The sequence below is a fragment of the Tricharina praecox genome (genome assembly GCF_024521635.1).
Source record: "Tricharina praecox strain CBS 144465 chromosome Unknown BZA05scaffold_11, whole genome shotgun sequence".
Taxonomy (NCBI): Eukaryota; Fungi; Ascomycota; class Pezizomycetes; order Pezizales; family Pyronemataceae; genus Tricharina; species Tricharina praecox.
This window is the reverse complement of record NW_026250413.1, coordinates 37,416-57,465: the sequence shown is the minus strand read 5'-3', so window position 1 is coordinate 57,465 and position 20,050 is coordinate 37,416. Positions and strand designations below refer to the sequence as shown.

Below are 20,050 nucleotides of genomic sequence, written 5' to 3'. Positions count from 1 at the left end.
ATCCCACCGATCCCACCGATCCCACGAGCTTTTCCTCCTCCTATCTTATCATAACCTCCATCTACCCATCGTACAAACAGATGCCCCTCTCATGGTGGTGGCAGACGTCAGTAGCGGTTGATCTTCTATCCTGTAGAGGATGGTGATGACGGGAGAGAGAGGAGGTAGGGGTTGATCGTCTATTCTGTAGATGATGATGAGAGAGAGAGGGAGGGGAGGCGTATATCCTGTAGACGACGATGAAGATGATATGAGAGAGAGATGAGGCCTCTCGGACAGCCTTCAAGTTCGCTGCCTCCTCGCTGCCTCCCCGTTGCTAGCTGCCCTAACCATCCACACTAACTACATCGGTTTCCTCTCGCCGACTAGGTAGTACTCTTATACATACCACAACGCATTCCATGACAATGGCGCATTCATCACCACCACCATCGACGTATTAACTATGAGATTCGCATTTACTAACATCACTGCAATCGGCACGAGCGAGTTTGCTGCATTTACTAGCAATAATGCATCTAGCACGGTGCGTCTCTGTCACCAAATGAGGAGCACCTCATTCTGCGACATTTCGGGTGCAGTCAATGAGTGATTCACTCATTCCTTGTACCCTAGGGCTAAGAGCTGGAGCCTGGAATTGCTACGGCTGCTGTGACAGACCCCAGCCAGTGCACGTGGCGAAAGGTTGTTGTGGATTGAGTAATAGACCAGCTTTACGACGGTGCTTGCAGGTCCGCTGAAGTGCGCACGTTGATCGCGAGCATCGCTGAGTTCTGGGAGAGTAATGCGAAACGGTTGTCTAGCGAGAAGATGAAGGCGTGAGTTGTTCTCGCCGAGCATGAGTGCCGTGCGTAAACACACCAATCACTGACTTATTCGCGGTGTAGTTGCACGTCGGTGGTGCTCGCATGTCTGCTGAACCGCGAAGTGTCCACCACGGGCTCCAAGCGGCTAGACTGGCGTTACTTCTTCGTCGACCGATCCGGCATCGGCCATGCCACCCGCGGCTTCGCACGGCACGTAGCGAAAGGGCTGCTTCTAGCTATGGGCGTTATCGACATCCGCGACGTCGACGACCCACAGTGGGAGGCTAGCTTACGCCTCAGCGGCGACAACACAGCCGCCATGGGCTTCTGCGTCGAGTACCTCGTGCTCCGGACGATCCTGCACGAAGGCTGCCCTGCCGCTGGCCGAGTTCGCGAACAAGGCGGGGAGTCATCGCGTGTTCTCAGGAGACGTTCCCCCGCCGCTGCGAGATGATTTCGACGGCTGGATCCTGTACATCCCCTCAACCACCACCTCCCGCGCCTCCGCCGTGGCTGGAATCCTGGTGTACCGAGCTTGAGCCCGCAGCACCAGCACCAGCACCAGCACCAGCACCAGCACCAGCAGCAAAGCCGTAGTCGTAGGCCTCCACCTCACCCTCACCCCCACCACCCCCACCACCACCCCCGCCGCCGCCGAGCACACATTCCTCCGCAACTGGAAAGCGTGGACCGCCCACCTGCACTGCGACCGTACGGACTTCCGCTTCCTATGGATTGTGCAGGACGCGGGCACCCGGTGGCGCCGCAAAGTGATCCCCGCACGTACGACGCAGATGCGGACGGTACTACCAAGGTTCACAAGGCTCGTGGCTGACGTTAGCGATGTGGCGCCGAGGACGGCGAAGTGCTTGGACTGGGCTGAGTGGGCTGGGGGGCTGCAGAGGGCGTAGGCTGGTTGGTTGGTTGATTGATTGGTTGGGGGTAGGTACATACTTACTGTATAGTGAAGGGGAGGGTAAAAAAATACGCTTTGTGACCGTACCGATACAGAAAAAAGCGTATCGATACGGTGAAAATACGTATTTTGACCGTATTTATACGCTATTTGACCGTACCGATACGCCAAAAAGCGTATTTTTACCCCCCCCTTCACTATACAGTAGGTAGGAAGGTGGGGTAAAGAAAGGCGTGAAGTGGGCAAAGACGTGGCGGCGGAAATGCGATGCGCGATGTTTTGCTTGTTTGTCTTTCTATCTGGGTGCGGGAATCAGGATGGAATTTTTTGTGAAGAGCTTGGATTTGCTGCTTTATCCTTTGTGTATTGCTGTCATGCCAGCCGACGATCTGGCGGGCCGCAGGCGTGCCATCGTCGTTGTTATTATCCATCTTGTCCATCACGGGGTACCCACTGCCACCAGTTTATAACTTTCGAGTTCATATCGCCAGCACGGAAAAAACCCGCGTGGCCGCGTGGCCACGCACCCAGCGGAGTTAGCCGGACAGCGGCACCGGTCCAGCTACCTATCGGGGTTTCCAAGCCATCCCACCGGGACCCGGGGGATAAGTGCGAGTGATAGCCATGATCGCATCGCGTGAGCATAGTTAGTACCCACTTCCACGATGGATTGAGTGAATGCCCGTAGAACTCAATTGCGGACAGGGAACGGACGTTGGGGCAGGAGATGAAGGATCATGGCTTACAGCATGCACGGGCCACAAGGTGTTGCTGATGGCAGCACGGTCTGCGGCCGGGCCTTCATCTAAACCCACATGATCATATGGATGCGCGGACCGGTAGCTTCTCGAAACGTCTGAATGTGAGGATATGGGTATTGTCCATGGGCTAGCGTGGTCTGGGTGCAGCTCAAAGAAACGATTTCTCTTTTCGTTTCTCCCACCCTTATCGGCGATCGCCGTTGAACGCACATAACCTCGCCTTGCCGCAGATTTGGATTTGGCTTGTGGTGGATTTGTTCGCGATGGATGGCGAGCGTGATTCCATGAGCTCGGTACTGTGGAGTGGATGCGATGAGCTGTTGACGGTGTTGTGATGGCTGATACCGCGGCGTGAGATGGCACAATCATCTAGACGCTCCAATTTTGCGGGCGTAACTTCGTTGTTGTTATTGTAGATCACGGGGTACCCACCAGTTTATAGGCTTTGAGTTCAAACTTCTTGTACGGAAAAAACCCCGCGTGGCCGAGTGGTCACGCACCCGGCGGAGTTAGCTGGACACCCCGATGTCCAGCTATCGGGGTTTCCAGGCCACCTACCGGGGGTGGTGAAGGTTTTTGGTTCGAGCCACGGTCCAGTTCTTTTTTTTGTTGCATCATCATTGCCACCTTCAACTGCGTGGGGGCTTCTGCGCGTGTATCGCATGTACCATCAGCTGCTGCCGTTAGTATGCCTAGCAGGTGGGGAAGTACCTGACATGGCAGGCTACAGCCTCGTCGACGATTTATTGCAGCTTAGTGATTACATATTCTCTGGAAGCCGTATATGTAGGTACATACTCGATCCATTTGGAGCACAGCACTGCTGATAGTATTCCGGCAAATTCTTCACGTCGGGTTCAAATGGATGATGCATAGGAGATCACTCGCAACCGTTAACTACGTGTGTGAAGTTTCAGAACGATGATTTGATATTCAGCTATCCAAGCGCAGCTTCGCAGGCAGCGTATGCCCCCAAGTATCTAAAGCGAAACTCCATATAGTACAAGCCAAATCCCCCCCCCTGACACTCTACAGGTAATCATCACTACCCACGACGACCTGGATATTGGCTCTCACGACCCACTCCACCTCTTTGCCGCAGACCGGGCACAGTGGCGTCTTCTCGGTGCCGTCGCGCGTCTTCTTGGCCCAGCAGACGTCGTGGATGCCCTTGTGGCCGCAGGGCTGCAGCGTGGGGCCCGTCGTGGAAGGCATCGGGCTGAAGCAGATCTTGCAGTTGACGGGATTTCCAGACATATTTGTTGAAACTTGGTGTGGTTGTTTAAGGTGCTTCGATGATTGCGCTGCGGGATTTGTGAATGGATGTCTTCGTTCGTTTATTGATCGATGTCTTTGTTTCGTTCGTTTGTGCGTTTGTGCGTACCGTCCTGGGCGTGTGCAGATAGTAGATATGCGGTGAGAGATGAAGTAGGATGGCAGGACGGAGGTGGGAGGGTTATTTATGAGGCGCGTGGGGGGGTTGGGTGGGGAGACGAGGAGGATTCAAGGCGAATCAGTGAAGTTTTAAAGTTGAATGCGTGATACGTCGGTGGGTCCAATTGAAGATCAACAGTCACTTTTTGAAGTTCCGGCCGGATCGCAGACGCAGCCGTGCATCATTGCTCACTCGTGCTTTCTATCATGCAGCCGTTTCGGATGCGGCGCGAGAAGAAAAAATGAAAGAAGATGGAAAAGAAAGTAACCACTGTTGGGGCATTTACCAAAGTAAACCCGTTTAGACGGTGGTTACTGCTTAAACATTTTCTATCACACCACACAACCTCGGCGGCTGGTGTTGCCTGCCTGTTCCTCCGCTTCCTCCAGTTCCTCCTCTTCCTCCGGTTCCTCCGATTCCGCCTCCTGCTGCTTCTCTTCGTTCTTCAGCTGCTGCTCTAGCTGCTCCTCCTCCTCCTCGTCCCGCACCTCCGCCTGGTGCTGCGCCTACTTTTGGTGCACCTCCTCCCGCGCCTCCTCCCCCCCATCATCTCCACTAAGTCCATCTCCTCGGGCCACTGGCCGCCCTCAACGCCAGCGGGCACGGTAATCTTCAAGGACACCACGCCGCGCGGGGCGCGCGTCGTCCCTCCCGGCAGGAGTTAGAAGCGCACACCCTCGACGAGCGTGGTGTGCTCGCCGAAGTCCATCTCGGCGAGCCGCGCCATGGTGCTGGGATTGAGGATGCCGGCCGCTTCCGCACTAAAAATGTCCGGGCCCCACGAGGCTCCATTCGGGCCCCGGGCGTTTTGGACCTGGGACGGAGCCCGACTCGTTTGGCCAAATCCTCGCCCCAGACGGGACGGCGCTGCGGGGCCCCAATAGTCTTCCGTCCGGACGGACTATATTTCCCAGGCCTAAGCTCAACAGTATCATTTCCCCTTCCCTCGGTGCCATTCTTGGCTTCTTCTCCCAAAGTAGGCGCTGCTCCCCTTTCAGCCGGGATAGGTGGAGCGGAAAACATCTTCGGGGAATACGGATTTTAATAGTCGCTCTTCGTTCCTCTTGAAAGTTGACCCAACTCCGCGCATTCTGCATGATATGTGCGGTTGGTCACAGATGACAAACGAGGCTCTCCCCCGTAGTCACCAGATGAGTAGGAGGACTACATAGCAGCCGAGCGATTTGAGTTGCTTGAGGGTGATTGAACTCCGTCATGAATTTTGCATCTCCGTCAGTTCACGTGATGAGACGTGACACGACGTAACCGTCACATCACCGCCGGCATCCGTAGATTGGGCTCTGGAGTCTGTGCACCAGAATACGTGTGGCTGTGGCCGTGGCTGGAGTGGTTGCCGAATACAGCATCCCTGCAGGCACGCAGCGCCCGATCTCGTGCCTTGCTGGCTGCTGTGTTGGTTGTGGAAAATAGAAGTGAACGCCCACGGCACGCGGTAAAGTACCACCAGATCCTCGTACTTCCTTCATCCCCATTGCTACCTGCCTACTACAAACACGAGATCATCTACCTTATTGCTTCTACTTTACCATCATGACTTCAACTCTGATTCCCATTCCCCAGAACGCCGAGTTTTGGTGCGATAGATTGTTCCATCTCACCGCGCCTGTTGTTCTGACCGGCGAAGAATTCGACACGTACTGGCCACTCGTGAGTACGGTGTACACGAAGCTCAATGGTAGCAAAATCCAGAGGAACGGCGAAGTCACGGTACAGCGATACGAGTGCCGATTGCGGAAGAGTAAGAAGGGCGGTAAACCTCCTCCACCGAAGGATCCGGGGTCAGTGAAGAAGCGATACGGAACTACAGTGCGACAGCCGGGGCTTTGCCAGGTCCGGATCAAAGTCACGCGTACCATCGAAATGCCAATCACTGTCACGGTCGAACGCTTGGATGCGGAAGAACACCTGCACGATCTGGCTAGAAGTAGGGAGATTGCACCGTCGGTGCTCGCGATTCAAGTGGCGGCAGCGGAAGCGTTGAAGGGTTACCAGCCCGCACAAGTGATGAACACGTTGAAAGGAGTCGGCACACCCCAGGGCTCCGAACGCCTTATCGCGATCGGTGGAGCGCACATGACCCGGTAAGAACATGAAAAACTTTAGCGAGTATTTTGGTTAATATACTAATTGATTTGATTAGAAAACACGTACAAAACGCAGTGGCACGACGCGTCCACCGAGTGGATGATCGTATACCTTTGAATCGGGCTACTACCTTGCGGCAGGAGATTGATGATGCCATCAGTTTTCTCGGGGAGAAAGGATGGTTACATGAGGAGTTTACTGTGTTGGATGCGGAGGGTGCGCCTCGTTGGGGACTCTGCTTTGCGCATCCGACGCGTATTCAGGCCCTCAAAAGACGGGGCTATTTTACGCAATTCGATTCCACCAACAAGACTACTACGTGGGGCCACAATGTGTTCTCCTTTCTGGTTCGCAACGAGCAAGGAATATGGATTCCCGGTACTCATTGTGTGGTGGAGGGAGAAAATCCCGAGATTCTCGCTCTTGCCATGAAGACTTTCAAGAAATGGTGTGGGTGGGAACCTCGCTATGTTCTTACTGGCGAAGATAGTGCTGTTGAGCAGCTCGCTGTTCGACGTGCGTTTCCCGGGCCCGAAGGAGGAGAACAGGCCGTCGAGCACCTCCTCTGCTCCGTCCACACGATGCGTACTCTTGACACACGATTCAAGTCCGCAGCTGACAAGCAAATTCTCAATGCTTTACGAAAAGCGCTGTACGCGTTGACGCGTAACCGGTGTCTTGACCTGTGCCGAGAAGCCATCTACCTGGCACAGGACGAGGTAACCAAGAATATCATTCGCACGTCTTGGCTGGATACCACCCGGAAATGGGCCATGTATGCGCGCTCTCATAGTCCTCTTCTTCAGCAGATCATGTCAACAAACGGTGTGGATACTTGGCATCGTGAACTGGAAGCTCGTGCTGGACTAGGAAACGTCGACGCAACCATTCATGGTAATTTTTCTTCTAAACTTGACTTGTTACATTATTCTAACAATTTTTAAATCTAGGCATCAAGGACATGATTCTCGACATCATGCAACAAGCAGAATGCCGAGATTCGACCGCACAGAAAGCCCTGAATGACTTCCGTGTCAATGGTTACTTCATCGGCAACTGCGAGTATCCAGAAGTCGGGTTATTTCCACGCCCGGTGCAAAAGTTACTGCGCCCGGAGGTTGATGGCGTCATGGATAGAATTGTCCAGGGGAAGGAGGCTCCTGTTTTTGACCAAGATTTAACGTGTCATTGCAAGTAGGTCAACACTACAGGAATGAAGTTGATATGAAATTAACTGTAATAGGTTTTCCCGGCAATATTTGCTTCCTTGCCGCCACATATTTCACCTGGATTCGAGAACGAAGGTTCTCACTAAGGACCGGTGGCAGACGTATGTCGCTTTGTTTGCGGACCGAGGGTTTGAAGTTTACGAGACGATGGGACATGCGCTGCCACCAGTGGAGTCGGAGGAACGACCAGAGGTGGAAAGCGTCAGAGCCAGAAGCTCTCTTCGGTTACGCCAACTGAGGGAACGTCTTACTCAACAGCTTCACGCCGTCCATGACATGATGGAAGCAAACCATGTTGTGGAAGCAGAACGTCGGGAGACCGTGGACAATTGGATGGGGTTGGTACATAAGGTGGTAGAGCCACTGGCTGATGTGTTGCCCGAGGATATTGTAAGGCATAATGGTAGACCGTGGGAACTATAGATAATCAAAACTTTTTGGTCGGACGGCGTGCGCCGTTCACTCCCGTCTTCACAAAGAACATCACAGAATGTGTGTGGCTGTGGCTGGAGTAGTTGCCGAATATCTACAGCACCCCGGCGGGCACGCACCAACCGATCTCGAAATAAAGCTGTTCCTTTCATCACGCTGCCTGGACGGAGGCGTTTTTTCGTTCTTTTTTTGCCCCGGGGATGACTGTACGGGATGGGAGGTTTCGGCCGCGGGCTAATCTCACGGAATGGGGGACTTGGGCCCTCCAACATGTTGGCACGCAAGTACATCCCATAACGTGTCTTCATCTAACTTCCTTTACCGAGATTTAAAACCATCAGCCATCACTTCTAGTACCCTCCATGTTCCGATCACCAGTTCACGCGGAGAAAATCATCAAGACGAGAGGTATCGATTGGTATCATAATCCGTTATCCTTCCCCCCCACGTTGCCATCCTCACACCTAGTGCCTGCTCGCACCGGGCATGACCTCTCTGATCGCGATATGATGCATCTCGGAGGTTTCAATCATAGCTCCAAAGTCATGAACCGGCGAACCAGGGGTCGCCTTCTCCCCTTTCATCCACTCGGTGTGCGACTCAACAGTGTCCCATCCCACGAGAATGAGGTAGTCATCGTTCCCCTCCACGAACCCAGCCGCATAGCCCTTGCATGCGTCAATCGCATCCAGCAGCTTCTGCATGAGCACCATCTGTGCCAGCCACGCCTCGCGAGTCACGCCCGCCTTCAGCTGCAACTTCGCCACCTCGATGATCGGCGCTGCGCCCAGGACCTTGCCCGCCGGCGGAGAGAGGATCGCGTCGAACGTTGCCTCGTGCGGGACTGAGACCGCCTTCTGCAGCTCCGGGCAGCACGTGGCGGAGCGCTGGAACGCGGCGTACGCATCCGGTGTCTCGTAGTCTGGGATGCATGTTGGCGGGGGTGGGGGGGTGAGCGGAAGGAGGGGTACGTACTGACGAACATGGTGCTCTTGGTCGGGTCCTCGACGTGGATGCCCCACCATGCTCCCGGGAGTCCGTGGTTGGCACTTGCGGGGCAGTGGTCGTGCTCGCCGGTGCCCTTGAGGCCCGGGAGGATGGGGACGGACATGACTTTGGTGAATTCGGTCATTGCGGTGATGGGTTTTCGGATTGATGGATGGGTTTGCGGGGGCAGGTTATCGATGGATGGATGTCTCTTGCAGCGCGCGGGGAGAACCGTCTATTTATCGGCCAGCAACGGCGGCAGCCTGCACGACGTACCCCGCACTTCTCGTGATCATCAGCTGCGGGGCTTGCATGCGGCGACAGGGTGATGACATACGGACTGGGCATCATAGTGCGCCGGACGGGGCGATTGCGATCGGCGAGTGGTTAAGGCGCCCAATCATCGTCAACGCATTAGAACGTCGATACGCTGTGGAACTTGCTGCGGGAAGGCGAGGCGGAGAGACACCCCTGACCCTGACCCTGACCCCGCAGCCTGCAGTCGTCGGCCAGCCGCCACTTGGCATCGTAGGCCACGCCTCAGGTAGCCGATACGATACGGATATATGCCGAACGAACGTCTCGCCAGGCACAACATGATCTCCCTGCGCATCGAGTGGGGCATCCTTTTTTGGTTTAATCATCATTGCATTCGAGCTTAGTAGATCATGGCAGATTACATTTCCTTTTCCACCCAGCTGTCACCGACCTCTGGCCGCGAGCTCGATATATACCGGTTCCATATCGCTCTCCGCCCAGCCCTCTCCGCTCGTCAGCCCTCTCGGGTGGTATATCCATCCCCGGTTGTTGGAAGTAGTTCCGAAGCCCACCCTTAAAACCAGCACTATTGGTATGTATCATACGTGGATCGTTCATGGAGGTAGAGAGTACCTATACAATATATAGATCGCCGGCGCCCTCTCTGTTGGAAAAGTAATACAAAAATCGAATCCTTCACGCCGACTCCGTGAAACTCAACACCGATGCAACCCCCCACCTTACATGCTTCGAAGTTCGTCCGCCTCGCGCGAGTGAGCACGCACATGAACATCATGGATGACGCGGCTTGTTCGACGTTGATTATGTGCCGCTTGTGGCCGAGACACTGGACGAGTCCCGGTTCTCCGACCAATACGGGTGCCGGTAACGATCATGGATAGGTCAGGTCTCTGATCTAAAGCCTAAAGCGAATCGGCAAAGGGCACCACGGTCCAGCGGTAGTTAGGAGAGCGCACGTATCCACACGACTCTGGCGCCGACGGAAGCCGACTCCTAGGGCTGCGCATTAGGTACGACGTGATCCACGGTTTGAGGCGTGATGGCTGCTATTCTGAGATCGTAGCGATCACACTGCAATTCTACGTTTGCAGCTCAGATGCTTGGGGCCCATCGAGGACGATACAAGCGGCCTGGGCAGTTGGCGCCGGCGGCATAGCGACACCAAGGGTCGCATGCAACCCAATAACTACAGTTGTCGAAAATACGCACCGAGTGAGATCCGAAGCAGGAGATGGAAAATGAGGCCGGCACTAGGAAGGCAAGATGCAGTACCTACTATATTTTCAGGTGCCAATGAGGACCTGGGATCTACTATATGCCAGTAATGCAACGTGCCGCACCGCGAGTCACTCGCATTAGTGGCCGCCGGGGCGGATTAATATAGGAAAGGCCAGTGGAGGCGGTCGAGAGCTGGCTTATAGCAGGCAGTCATGACTTGTGACACCAAGAAATATAGGAATGGATAGCACAGGTGACAGGTCCTGCCGGTGGCGGTGCGATGGTAAATCGGACCCGGATTGGTGCAATGATTGGTGGCAATACCATACGTCGGTTACGAGCTACACGGTGGCACTGGACAACGTTCAACCTCGATTATCTTCAGTTCAGTCTTGGATGCGACCCTCTCTCGTCTTAGCAACCAACGTGGGGCATCGCTGACTGCGGTGATCAAATGAACGAATGGTCCGAATCGAATCATCAAGTGATCGGAAATCAACGAGTGATCGGCTGTGGTTATGGAAAGCCTGGCCCCCCGCCGGAAGAGTGATAGAGGATAGATTAGGTGTAGAAGAGGTACCGGGAACAGTCGATAGGTTGTGCCTCACCACCATTACGGATTATAAGTGCAAAGTGAGGCACCACTTACCCTTACACCCGAGTGCATGTATTATGCCTGCCACTGCGAGCACATCAATGCGAGCGGAAGAATTACCAGGTACAATACATACTTCAGTACTCAGCTGCCGCGGTAATTAATGGTTCGCAGAGCCACGTTTACATACCTACTCGCAAGCCGGACTTTGCGCGCGCAACGAGCGCGACTGCTCGGCCACTTGAAGATAGCAATAACAGCTGAAGCCTAAGCCTGAGCCCGTCTCCCGCCAACTCTACTCCACTATGACTGCAGATGTCGGCGGTCGCTCGTGTCGGCAGTCGCAATCGCAATCGCGCACATTAGCCGCCAGCCTGGGAACAGGTGAGGAGCGGAAGCCGGCACTGGGCACTGCCGCAGCACGCGAGTGAGCCAAGCTGGGGGCTGCTACATATAGAGTAGTGGTAGCGGACCGGGACAAAGTAGAGTAGAATACATACCGTCAGTATTGGCCGGAGTAGGTAAGCGGTGTGTACATGTAAGTACTTTCGGCGTACCTGCCCACCTGCCTGTCGCGGGTCTCCCACTGTTCTCGCCTGTCCGTTAGGCAGGTGCGAGTGTGGATGCCCACAACGTTGCGCGAGAGTCAGGGACCAACTATGCCCCCCTCCCCTATAAATACGATGTTGCCGCCGTGTGCTTTGACGCTTTGACTGCGTCCCACATGTCGCCGTCGGTATCCCCGGAAGCCGAACGAACTACATACGATCCCTCCCCCGCCAGCCCGACAGACTACAGTCGGACACCCACCGTGAAACACGCAGGAAACATGGCAGCACCAGCAGCAGCGGCAGTGATCGATCAGCCCTCCGTAAGTTCTCCTTGCCCCCCCGCTGGCGTTCAATGGGCTCACGGATTGTAGCTGGAAGTCGACTTAGAAACTTCTTTGGAATACTCCACCAGCCTGTATGTACCTACATACATCCCTATCTACGGGCGACGGCTGTAACGCTACGTGCGCCGACTGAGACCCACCGTGCGTAGGGAGAGTTCGACGCAGAGCATAACTTCATCGATAGTCGACTACGTCTACGAGAATGGGCGGCGCTACCACCGGCTGCAGGAGGGCAAGTACCTGCTTCCGAACGACGAGAAGGAGCAAGACCGGTGCGTTACTCCAATTGCCGTCATGGCCCTTCCCCCCAGCTAAACGTCCCGTGAAAAAACAGCCTAGATATGTACCACCACCTGCAACTGCTCACGTTGCGCGGCGCGCTGTTCGTCGCCCCGATCGCCAACAAGCCGCAGCACATCCTCGACTGCGGCACCGGCACCGGCATCTGGGCGCTGGATGTCGGCGAGATGTTCCCGTCCGCCGAGGTCATCGGCGTCGATCTGAGCCCCATCCAGCCGAACTGGGTCGTGCCAAATGTCCGCTTCGAGGTCGACGATCTCGAAAGGGATTGGACGTTCCAAGAGGTATGTACTACCTGCATACACACCACCGCAGCCATGCCCCCACTCCGACCACCGGCAGTGACCGCGGACTGGCTGACTCCTCGAACAGGACCGCTTCGACTTCGTCCACTCGCGCAACATCGCACAGAGTATCCGTGACTGGCCCAAATACCTACGGCAGATGTACCGGTTCGTCGCTGCCCCCCTCCCTCGCTCCCTCCCCCCTCCCTCCCCGCTAACCCCCCTCCCCCCCAGCCACACGAAACCCGGTGGCTTTATCGAACTAGCCGAAGTCGAGACGGCATTACACTCAGACGACGGCACATTCGCAGGGTCCGCACTGGAGCGTTACTTCGCCAACTTCGTGGAGGCGATCTCAGGCGTAGGCGTGGACCTGATCCAGCCCACAGGCTCGCTGCTGAAGTCCATGGTCGAGGCGGCGGGGTTCGTCGACGTCGTTGTACTTACCCCCTCACTTCCCCGTCCCTTTACGACTGCTGACAGAGACAGACGAAACCCTTCAAAATGCCCTGGGGCGGCTGGCCCAAGAACGCGGAAATGAAGCGGGCGGGGTTCATCGTGGCGCTGAATAGTGCTACGGGCCTGGAGGCCTACGCGATGGCGCCGATGACGAGGTATCTCGGAATGACCTCTGAGGAGGTCCTCGAGCTGTGTAAGGCTGCCCATAAGGATGTGGAGGGGAGGAAGGTCCATGCTTATCAGGTTATGTAAGTGGAATAGAACGGCCCCACCTAGATGGGTTGTGATGCGGTGTGATGGGTGTGATGGGTGTGATGGGTGTGATGGGTTGCTAATGGGACTGTGCTGGACAGGTGGCATGTTTATGGTAGGAAACCGGAGGCGGAGTAGGTGTGGGAGTGTGGAGGGCAAGGGGGCAAGAGGGCAGGAGGGAGCTCGGTCGAAACATGCCCAAATACGTATTACAATGTCAACTACGTCCTGTCTATCCAACCGGAATTTCTCAGCGCCGCCATTATACCCGCACAAACTACATACAGTATTCACCCAGCAGCGACGAAACAAACTCGTAGTGGTGTTCGGAGCTGATCGTAGATACTGGAACCAGCTTCCCCAGGGGTGCTCTCGGGTTAACTCTAGTGGGTGAGGTGAACACGCTCGAGCAACGCCCAAGTTATGTACGCTGAAGCATCACAGCGTAAAGCGAGCAGAACGGAGCTCAGGTGTCGAATGCGAATCCATTTGTTTCTTTTCCTCTGACCACAGCACGCACTCTGGCACCGGGCAAACTACCATTAAACCACTTTATATTCACCCCAAAATCCGAAACTATCCGCAGAGTTGCACTGTCGGCCTAGAACACAACCGCCACAGCCGCCAGTACATACACCACCACCACCACCGCCGCGGGCACTCCCAGTGCGCCAGCAGCACCTATATACGTCTCGACGGGAGCCGAGAGCTTCGTCGTGCTGCACATCGAAGCGTTGGTTAGTCGAGTGAGTCGAAGGAGGACATGGACATGGACATGTGGCTTGGGATTCGGGACTATGATACGTACGTAGAGTTTCCGGACGTGGGTGGTGCGGGCGGGTAGGCGCTCGCTGTGGTGGTCGAGGGCTTCGATGGGGTCGCCGGGGGCGCGGGCGAGGATGGGTATGGGCTGGGACTGTGACTGGCGGCGGCAGGGGGAGGGGGCTTTGACGGCACCACCGCCGGTGGCGGGGACGGGAACGGGTTCACGGTTGGGTGGCCGGCGTGCTCTTCGACCGGCGTGCGTGTGATCCCGCTTTCGGGCACAGGCGCGGCGGCGGTGGGCTTGGGTGGTGGTGTTGGTGGGGAAGGAGCGAGCACGGGAGGCTGCGGTGCGGAGGTGGGGCTGCGGCTAGTCGCCGGGGGCGTGGACGTGGCGGCATCGCCGCCGATGGGGGATCCCGGTTGGCCCTCGCATATGCTGTTGACGAAGTCGTAGATGGTTGGTAGATCGGATTCCGGGCAGGTCGAGGGCAGGCAGGTGGTAGTTGCCTGCTTCAGGCCTGCATCGATGCAGAGGCAGGCCGGGTCTACAGGTATAATGTGTCAGGTGTGTGCGAGCGGGAAGCGAATCGGGGAACAGGTTAACCACCGCTGAAGCCGCAGCCCGACGCTAGGATCGCTGGGATCACGCAGGTGGTTGCACTATATTGGACGAGTCAGTCGAGTTGAGTCTCGTAAAGCAAAGGGACTAACCATTCGGGGAGCTCGGGCATCTGCGGCGTCGCGGAGACGGTGGCCGCAAAGGCGGTGACAAGGATGATGAGTTGGCCGAGCATTGTCGTTGCGATGTTGGGAACTGGAACGAGTGTGTATAAAACAGAAGAAAAGGGCCGGTACTGTGCAAAGACGCTGTTACCGGTTGGGAAACAAAACTCCCGGGCAGCGGGGAGGCTATATACCCTTCTCTTATCCTTCTCGTCGATAGACGACAATCGATCCCAGCACAGGAATACCGACCACAATCGAAGAACACACAGCCAGTCCGCGCAGTGGTAAGTTATCCTGCGGAGCCATAGGCCCGTAGAACGATATCCAATCTACACGGCTTGGCTGTAACGCGGAGCCGAAGGCTCATGGATCTCTAGCAAGCCTGCAACCATTTCTGCTGGTGGTAGAGTTCCGAGGTCGGGTGTATAGTGGCGAATATATCGAATGCTTGCACGGCCATTCCACGTGTGTTGGCCGCGCAATAGAGGCGGCTATGGCTGCGGCGTTGGTCAATCGAGATTCGATACCACTTTCACTCTCCCCCAGTGCCGCACCGACAGTGCCGCCGGCACGCACAGTCCATCCGCAGCCCCTGATCTCCCTCGTTCCTGCACGCATGTGAAGCTTGATTCCCCGCACTCGGGCCCTATGCACGCCCAAGTACAGTGCATCACACAGCGGTGACACGAAGGCTTGTTTGTGCCACGGTGCCGGTGAAAGCGAGAAGGAACTTTTCCACCTATGAGTGGAAAGAAGCTGTGGCCCCGTGGGTCGTCCATGGGAGTTCCATGGGCTTTCCGCGATAGTCGATAGTAGGTGCACGTGGGAATCCCGCACGCGACCCATGCGGCACGGAGATATGCCATGATATCTATGGTCGGCAATGGGGACGCCGATGTCGCCGTGCCGAGGTGGGGATACGTCGGACTATGTATCTAGGAAACTGCACTGCAGTACGCCGAAGCTGCGATGTGAACAGAGCATCTGGTGTCCACTTTCCAGTGCATTGGTCAATGTCGCCATGGATCGACGGCCCGATCGAGAAACGTACATCCAACGTTTTCATAGCCTTCTCTTGTGTAGTCGAGGGGGCTAACTACCGGCTCCTATGATAGTAGACACCAGAATCGATTGAATGCTCCAAGTCTCTTGTCACCGAATACACCATCTGGCCCGACCTACCCGGCCGACTCAAGTGGCACCGAGCCGGCTTAGAAGCATGCAGCTCTGCCGTGCCGGCTTGCGCGAACTCCAAGTAAAAGAAACGGATCGCCCACTATCCCAGCGCCTATCATAACGGCGACCTCTCCTCTCCGTTCTCCATCCCCCTTTCGGCTCTTATACACCCACTTAGCACTACCACCCGCTGATGGCGATGTCAATGGCCGACCGCCTTCCCCGTCTGTAAGGGCTCATAGGTACCTCCGCCGTACACGATCCTATTCCTACACTGCCCTCTCGAGTCTCCCCGAGACTGCTTCCACTCATTCCCTCTCTGCAATATTCGCTATTCGCTGCACGCTGGATAACCGCGCTCGTGCTAAAGCCCCAGGTTTTCACCATTCTCATTCAGGTCTTCGCCTGCTGCTGCTGATGCGTCTTGGGACCGAGATTCCCGAGTTACGATCTACAGGACGAGTCAAGACTCTATGGTTGGCTTGTTCTGGCCCCCATAGGTACAACCTGTAGTGGTGATCTCTCTCCGAGTCATCTGCAGAGCATCCTACAGGCGGCACCGTGTCGTGAATACACCCATCCACATACCAGTGGCTGCAGCCCGACCAAAGCACCGCGCGAGGATGGCCATTCCTTATTGGCCGCGCACTGCAGCGGCATTACCGGCTCTAACTTCCAACCCCCACCTTGAGATCACGATTGCCGCCACCAGCTCTGCTACTAGGTCGAAACTCCGCGGGATGATGGATCGGGCCGGGTGTCTTGCACCTGTTACGAGAATACGAGAATACGAGGCGGGACAGAGAGAGAGAGAGAGAGAGGGATTGTCTGGATGTTTGCTACCTAGTCAACGTCCGAAGTATTACTACGAGAAGATTCAAGAGGTGCATCGCACCCGTGGGGGAACAGGACATGGCGATGGTCTCGACTCTCGTTGTCGGACGGGGCGGAGAACGGAGATGCAGAACTTTCGTAGATCATGGCCTACATACTCCAGCTCGCCCAGAGAAGCGTTTGGCACGGAGGAAGCCAGAGAGAAATGATCCTACTAGTAGAGTGTTGCAGTCACATACAGTCTCAATGAAGAAATCGGCCACCGAAGATCCAAGCATCTGGGCGCCTTTACGTTCTCATCCCACCGGTGTCCGAAGCTCTAGCAGTATCTACATCTAGGATTAAACCAAAGTAGCTGGCAAGGAAGTCAGTAGATGACTGATATAATGGTATTGGATATCGATCCAAGTCTTCATCCACACGTACTGCCATTGGGTAATGCGCAAGTTGCGATTCCGTTTACGGCCCAAAATCAAGATTATATTCGGAACTTATCTCGAAGCCGAGTGAGATTAAGTGAGTGAATTCACATCCACAGACGCCCACATTCCACATCCCACCCAACCGCCGCGACGGCTGCGACATCCAAGGCGATGCCCTTCGCAGAGGCCGAGGGCCGAGCCGACGCGAGTGGCCTTCAACGCAGCAGGAATCGTGACTCGTGAGATCTGCAGCGAGAATCGCAAAGTCATCATTTCGTACGTTGAATCACATCGAACGGGAATTGTTCGCTCGCCTTCGGTAGTCGTTGGCCACTGCGGCTCCAGTGAGCAAAGCCTTCGGAAACTCTGCACGTTCCGGCAAATATGAGACCGAAAGATACCACGCATGGCTGTCTGTCCATGGTCCGTTCGATCGGGCAAGGTGCTTGCTGGAACATTATTGGTAGCTTTCTCTCCGAATGGTGCGAACAAGTAGATAGTACGTGCCAGTTGTCCTCTTCGGATCTTGCTCTTTCGACACTGCCAAGCTACTTGAGTAGTAGACATCAGAGGGGGTTTTGCGAGGGCTCTTTGCCAATGCCCCTCCAGGCCGACAGGGCTTCGGACGGGGAAGGGAGCGCACACAGAGGAGAGATTGGAGATGAGGGGTTGGCCGTCTATTTGGTAGATGATGATCAAGAACGAAGAATCAGAACAAGAAACCGCGCGAGACCCAGTTGGTCGACCCCGCCATGCCCGCCAACGTTGATACGCACTACTAACCACATTCATTTTCTCCTGCCGACCGGAGTCCTCCTTCACTTCCTCCTCTCACCGATACCAAATCCACACTCCGCCACAGGGACATGCGTATCACCATCCTAAAAAGTCGGGGGAAGGAACAGGAGAAGAACACGCACAACTTACGTGAGGAAACGAGTTACTCGGAGGTTGGAGACGAACTGAAGATGCATTTGTTAACGAGTTTCTCTCGACCAGATGGAAAAGGAAATCAGTAGAAGTAAGTTCCTCTTCAGGAATAGTTTTTCACAGTGTCAGGCGTGTATGCTCACATGACTTCCAAACAACATTTTATTTGAGAGCATCTTTAGAGGTACGTATGGTGGGGAACTTCAATGCTGATGGAGGACAACTTACTTCTTTTCGAGCAATGGAGATTGGTGCTGACCTTGAAGACCTGGCGCCGAAGATGCACGTATTAGTGAGTTTCTCTCGACAGATTTCCTTAGGGAAATCAGTGCAAGTCGGTCTTCTTCAGATATTGATTTTTCAACAGTGTCATGCTAGGTGAGTAGCAGACGTCGAACTGAAATCCATAGTCACCATCCTAAGAAGTCGGGGGGAGGAACAGTAGAAGGACACGCATAACTTACGTTCGAGGAATTGAAGCTGGAAAACGACCTTGAAGCTGGGATTCGGAGGATTCGGAGGATAGTTAGACTGTCGAGTTTCTGTGTAGTTTGCAACCAGCAGAGGGGGGAGGGAGGAAGGGAGGGTCGAGCAGTGGTTGTATACCGAGAAGCCCCGAAACAGAGGGTGGTTGAGAAAGAGAAAAGAGTCGATGTAAGAGAGCGCACCATCAGCAGGAAACTCGAGACAATTGAAGAGATCGCGACACAGAAAATAAGAAAAGATCAAACCCAATCGCAGAATGACGACCGACAGAAAAGTGAGTAGGAGATAGATGTAGAGAAGAGAACGAAAACAGGACGACGACCCCCTTTAAATAAGGGTGGGCGGCGAAAACAGAACGTTGGGCCGACCGCATCAGGTCGGCTCGACGACGATGGCAACGATCACTTCAAAAGACAACTGGTTGCCACGGGCCTGATCGACCCTCCAGGTCCCCTCAATACGAGCGCATGTGCAACCTCAATACCGTGCATGAGAGTTCCAAGCGCACGAGTGACAGTGCATGGATGTGGATTTTCCCAATGTGGTTTGCTACATGCGCTCAATCGTGATTCATCCCATCAATGTCACTGCTCGTATCGACTACGATGGTGAGCTCCCGTCATGATGGGGCCCGATCGACTGCAGAATGGGGAGGCGAACTCGGTTCTACGCAGAGAACCATGCCGTCGAGTCGAACTCGGAGTGCATCGATCGCCACCGACACTGCGAAGAGGAACGCATCGTGAGCGCTCTCCTCTGTACAGGAGGCACAAACAGCGTGCAGCAGAGCCACCCTACCGGACAGTCTTGCGATGCGCAACCCATGGAGCGATCAGGCCGGCAATGACATTTCACTGGTAGCAAACAACGCAACTTGGGGAGATCAACGATGTCCCTCGCAATCCGGATGGGCACGAAAGTACTTGGGCTGTAAGATCGGGGGTTTGCAATCAAGCAACGATCGCTCGCGTGAAGCGTGATACCCAGAGCAAGAGTGTGGGAGTGGCAATCATTGCAAACGAAGACACACGATGACGAGTGAGAATGTCACTGAGCGCTCTCGACTGGCAGGTTCCAGTCTTCGATAGCGAAACCACGTACTCTACATGTATCACTTCTGTTCCGATTCCTAGTTTAGCAGTTACGTAGCCAGCTTTCGGGAGACTGCATCGTATGGGTGTGGCGGGGGTGTGGCGGGCACTTCTGTGGCGCCGATAGTGATCGGGCTGTCGGATGCCCGGGAAACATCCCGAACGCCGATATTAACGGAAGACATTGCGGAGGCCGCGAAAGAAATTGGCTCGAAAAGTGTGCCGCGCTGTACCAGCTTAAGAGGAGGCCCTCGCCATTCATCACGGTCGGGCCCTCTCACGACCCCCACGACGTCTGGCGCTCGCTATCGGTGTACCGTTGATGAAGGGATCCCGAAATGAGCGCCGACAACTTTCCACAGCGCGACATCGACCTCAGCAAATCCGGATATTCGGTACACGATACGGAGAATACGGGCAGATACACGGGCGAATATGGGAACCATGGAGAGAATCTGACCTCGACAGCCGGTTTTGTCTCGGAGTTGGCGGCCACTAGGAGTCCGCTCCCGACCGGCATGGTGTCCTTCCCGCAACCGATCCGAGCGCCTACATGTCTCACCGGATAAGGCCCTGCAACGACACAAGTGGTTTGTTGTCCCTTTATTTTCCGCGACCGATATGTAATCTTCGCCGTGAACGACGTTGACTGGGTGCGGAGGCAGA

General features: G+C 55.3%; 7 protein-coding genes across 7 annotated transcripts; 4 read left to right on the top strand and 3 right to left on the bottom strand.

The window, feature by feature from the left end:
• Positions 1-512: 512 nt before the first annotated feature.
• Positions 513-1,260, top strand: BZA05DRAFT_418401 (uncharacterized protein; the record flags this gene model as incomplete). The annotated part of the gene is made up of 3 exons (XM_051485516.1): positions 513-526; positions 732-818; positions 888-1,260. The coding sequence occupies 3 exons, from the start codon at positions 513-515 to the stop codon at positions 1,258-1,260; spliced, it is 474 nt and encodes a 157-aa protein (XP_051339562.1).
• Positions 1,261-1,438: 178 nt separating this feature from the next.
• BZA05DRAFT_396731 (uncharacterized protein) lies at positions 1,439-2,130 on the top strand (the record flags this gene model as incomplete). The annotated part of the gene is made up of 1 exon (XM_051483561.1): positions 1,439-2,130. A coding segment is annotated over exon 1 (281 nt), but the record flags the coding sequence as incomplete, so codon positions are not given.
• A 2,120-nt stretch (positions 2,131-4,250) lies between these two features.
• Positions 4,251-4,645, bottom strand: BZA05DRAFT_444632 (uncharacterized protein; the record flags this gene model as incomplete). The annotated part of the gene is made up of 2 exons (XM_051486922.1): positions 4,251-4,424; positions 4,592-4,645. 2 exons carry the CDS (start codon positions 4,643-4,645, stop codon positions 4,251-4,253), a joined length of 228 nt encoding a protein of 75 aa, XP_051339560.1.
• A 717-nt stretch (positions 4,646-5,362) lies between these two features.
• Positions 5,363-7,721, top strand: BZA05DRAFT_435988 (uncharacterized protein). Its single transcript, XM_051486388.1, has 4 exons — positions 5,363-6,020; positions 6,080-6,918; positions 6,975-7,218; positions 7,268-7,721. Exons 1-4 carry the CDS (start codon positions 5,470-5,472, stop codon positions 7,674-7,676), a joined length of 2,043 nt encoding a protein of 680 aa, XP_051339559.1. The 5' UTR covers positions 5,363-5,469; the 3' UTR covers positions 7,677-7,721.
• Positions 7,722-7,970: 249 nt separating this feature from the next.
• On the bottom strand, positions 7,971-8,878 carry BZA05DRAFT_435987 (uncharacterized protein). The gene is made up of 2 exons (XM_051486387.1): positions 8,661-8,878; positions 7,971-8,607 (listed from the first exon to the last, which is right to left on the bottom strand). Exons 1-2 carry the CDS (start codon positions 8,815-8,817, stop codon positions 8,150-8,152), a joined length of 615 nt encoding a protein of 204 aa, XP_051339558.1. The 5' UTR covers positions 8,818-8,878; the 3' UTR covers positions 7,971-8,149.
• Positions 8,879-11,168: 2,290 nt separating this feature from the next.
• On the top strand, positions 11,169-13,226 carry BZA05DRAFT_352850 (S-adenosyl-L-methionine-dependent methyltransferase). The gene is made up of 8 exons (XM_051481330.1): positions 11,169-11,635; positions 11,687-11,730; positions 11,809-11,931; positions 11,994-12,243; positions 12,332-12,411; positions 12,478-12,682; positions 12,733-12,950; positions 13,056-13,226. Exons 1-8 carry the CDS (start codon positions 11,489-11,491, stop codon positions 13,090-13,092), a joined length of 1,104 nt encoding a protein of 367 aa, XP_051339557.1. The 5' UTR covers positions 11,169-11,488; the 3' UTR covers positions 13,093-13,226.
• Positions 13,227-17,496: 4,270 nt separating this feature from the next.
• On the bottom strand, positions 17,497-18,655 carry BZA05DRAFT_396719 (uncharacterized protein). The gene is made up of 3 exons (XM_051483560.1): positions 18,272-18,655; positions 18,036-18,075; positions 17,497-17,839 (listed from the first exon to the last, which is right to left on the bottom strand). The coding sequence occupies exons 1-3, from the start codon at positions 18,476-18,478 to the stop codon at positions 17,751-17,753; spliced, it is 336 nt and encodes a 111-aa protein (XP_051339556.1). The 5' UTR covers positions 18,479-18,655; the 3' UTR covers positions 17,497-17,750.
• Between the last annotated feature and the right edge of the window lie 1,395 nt (positions 18,656-20,050).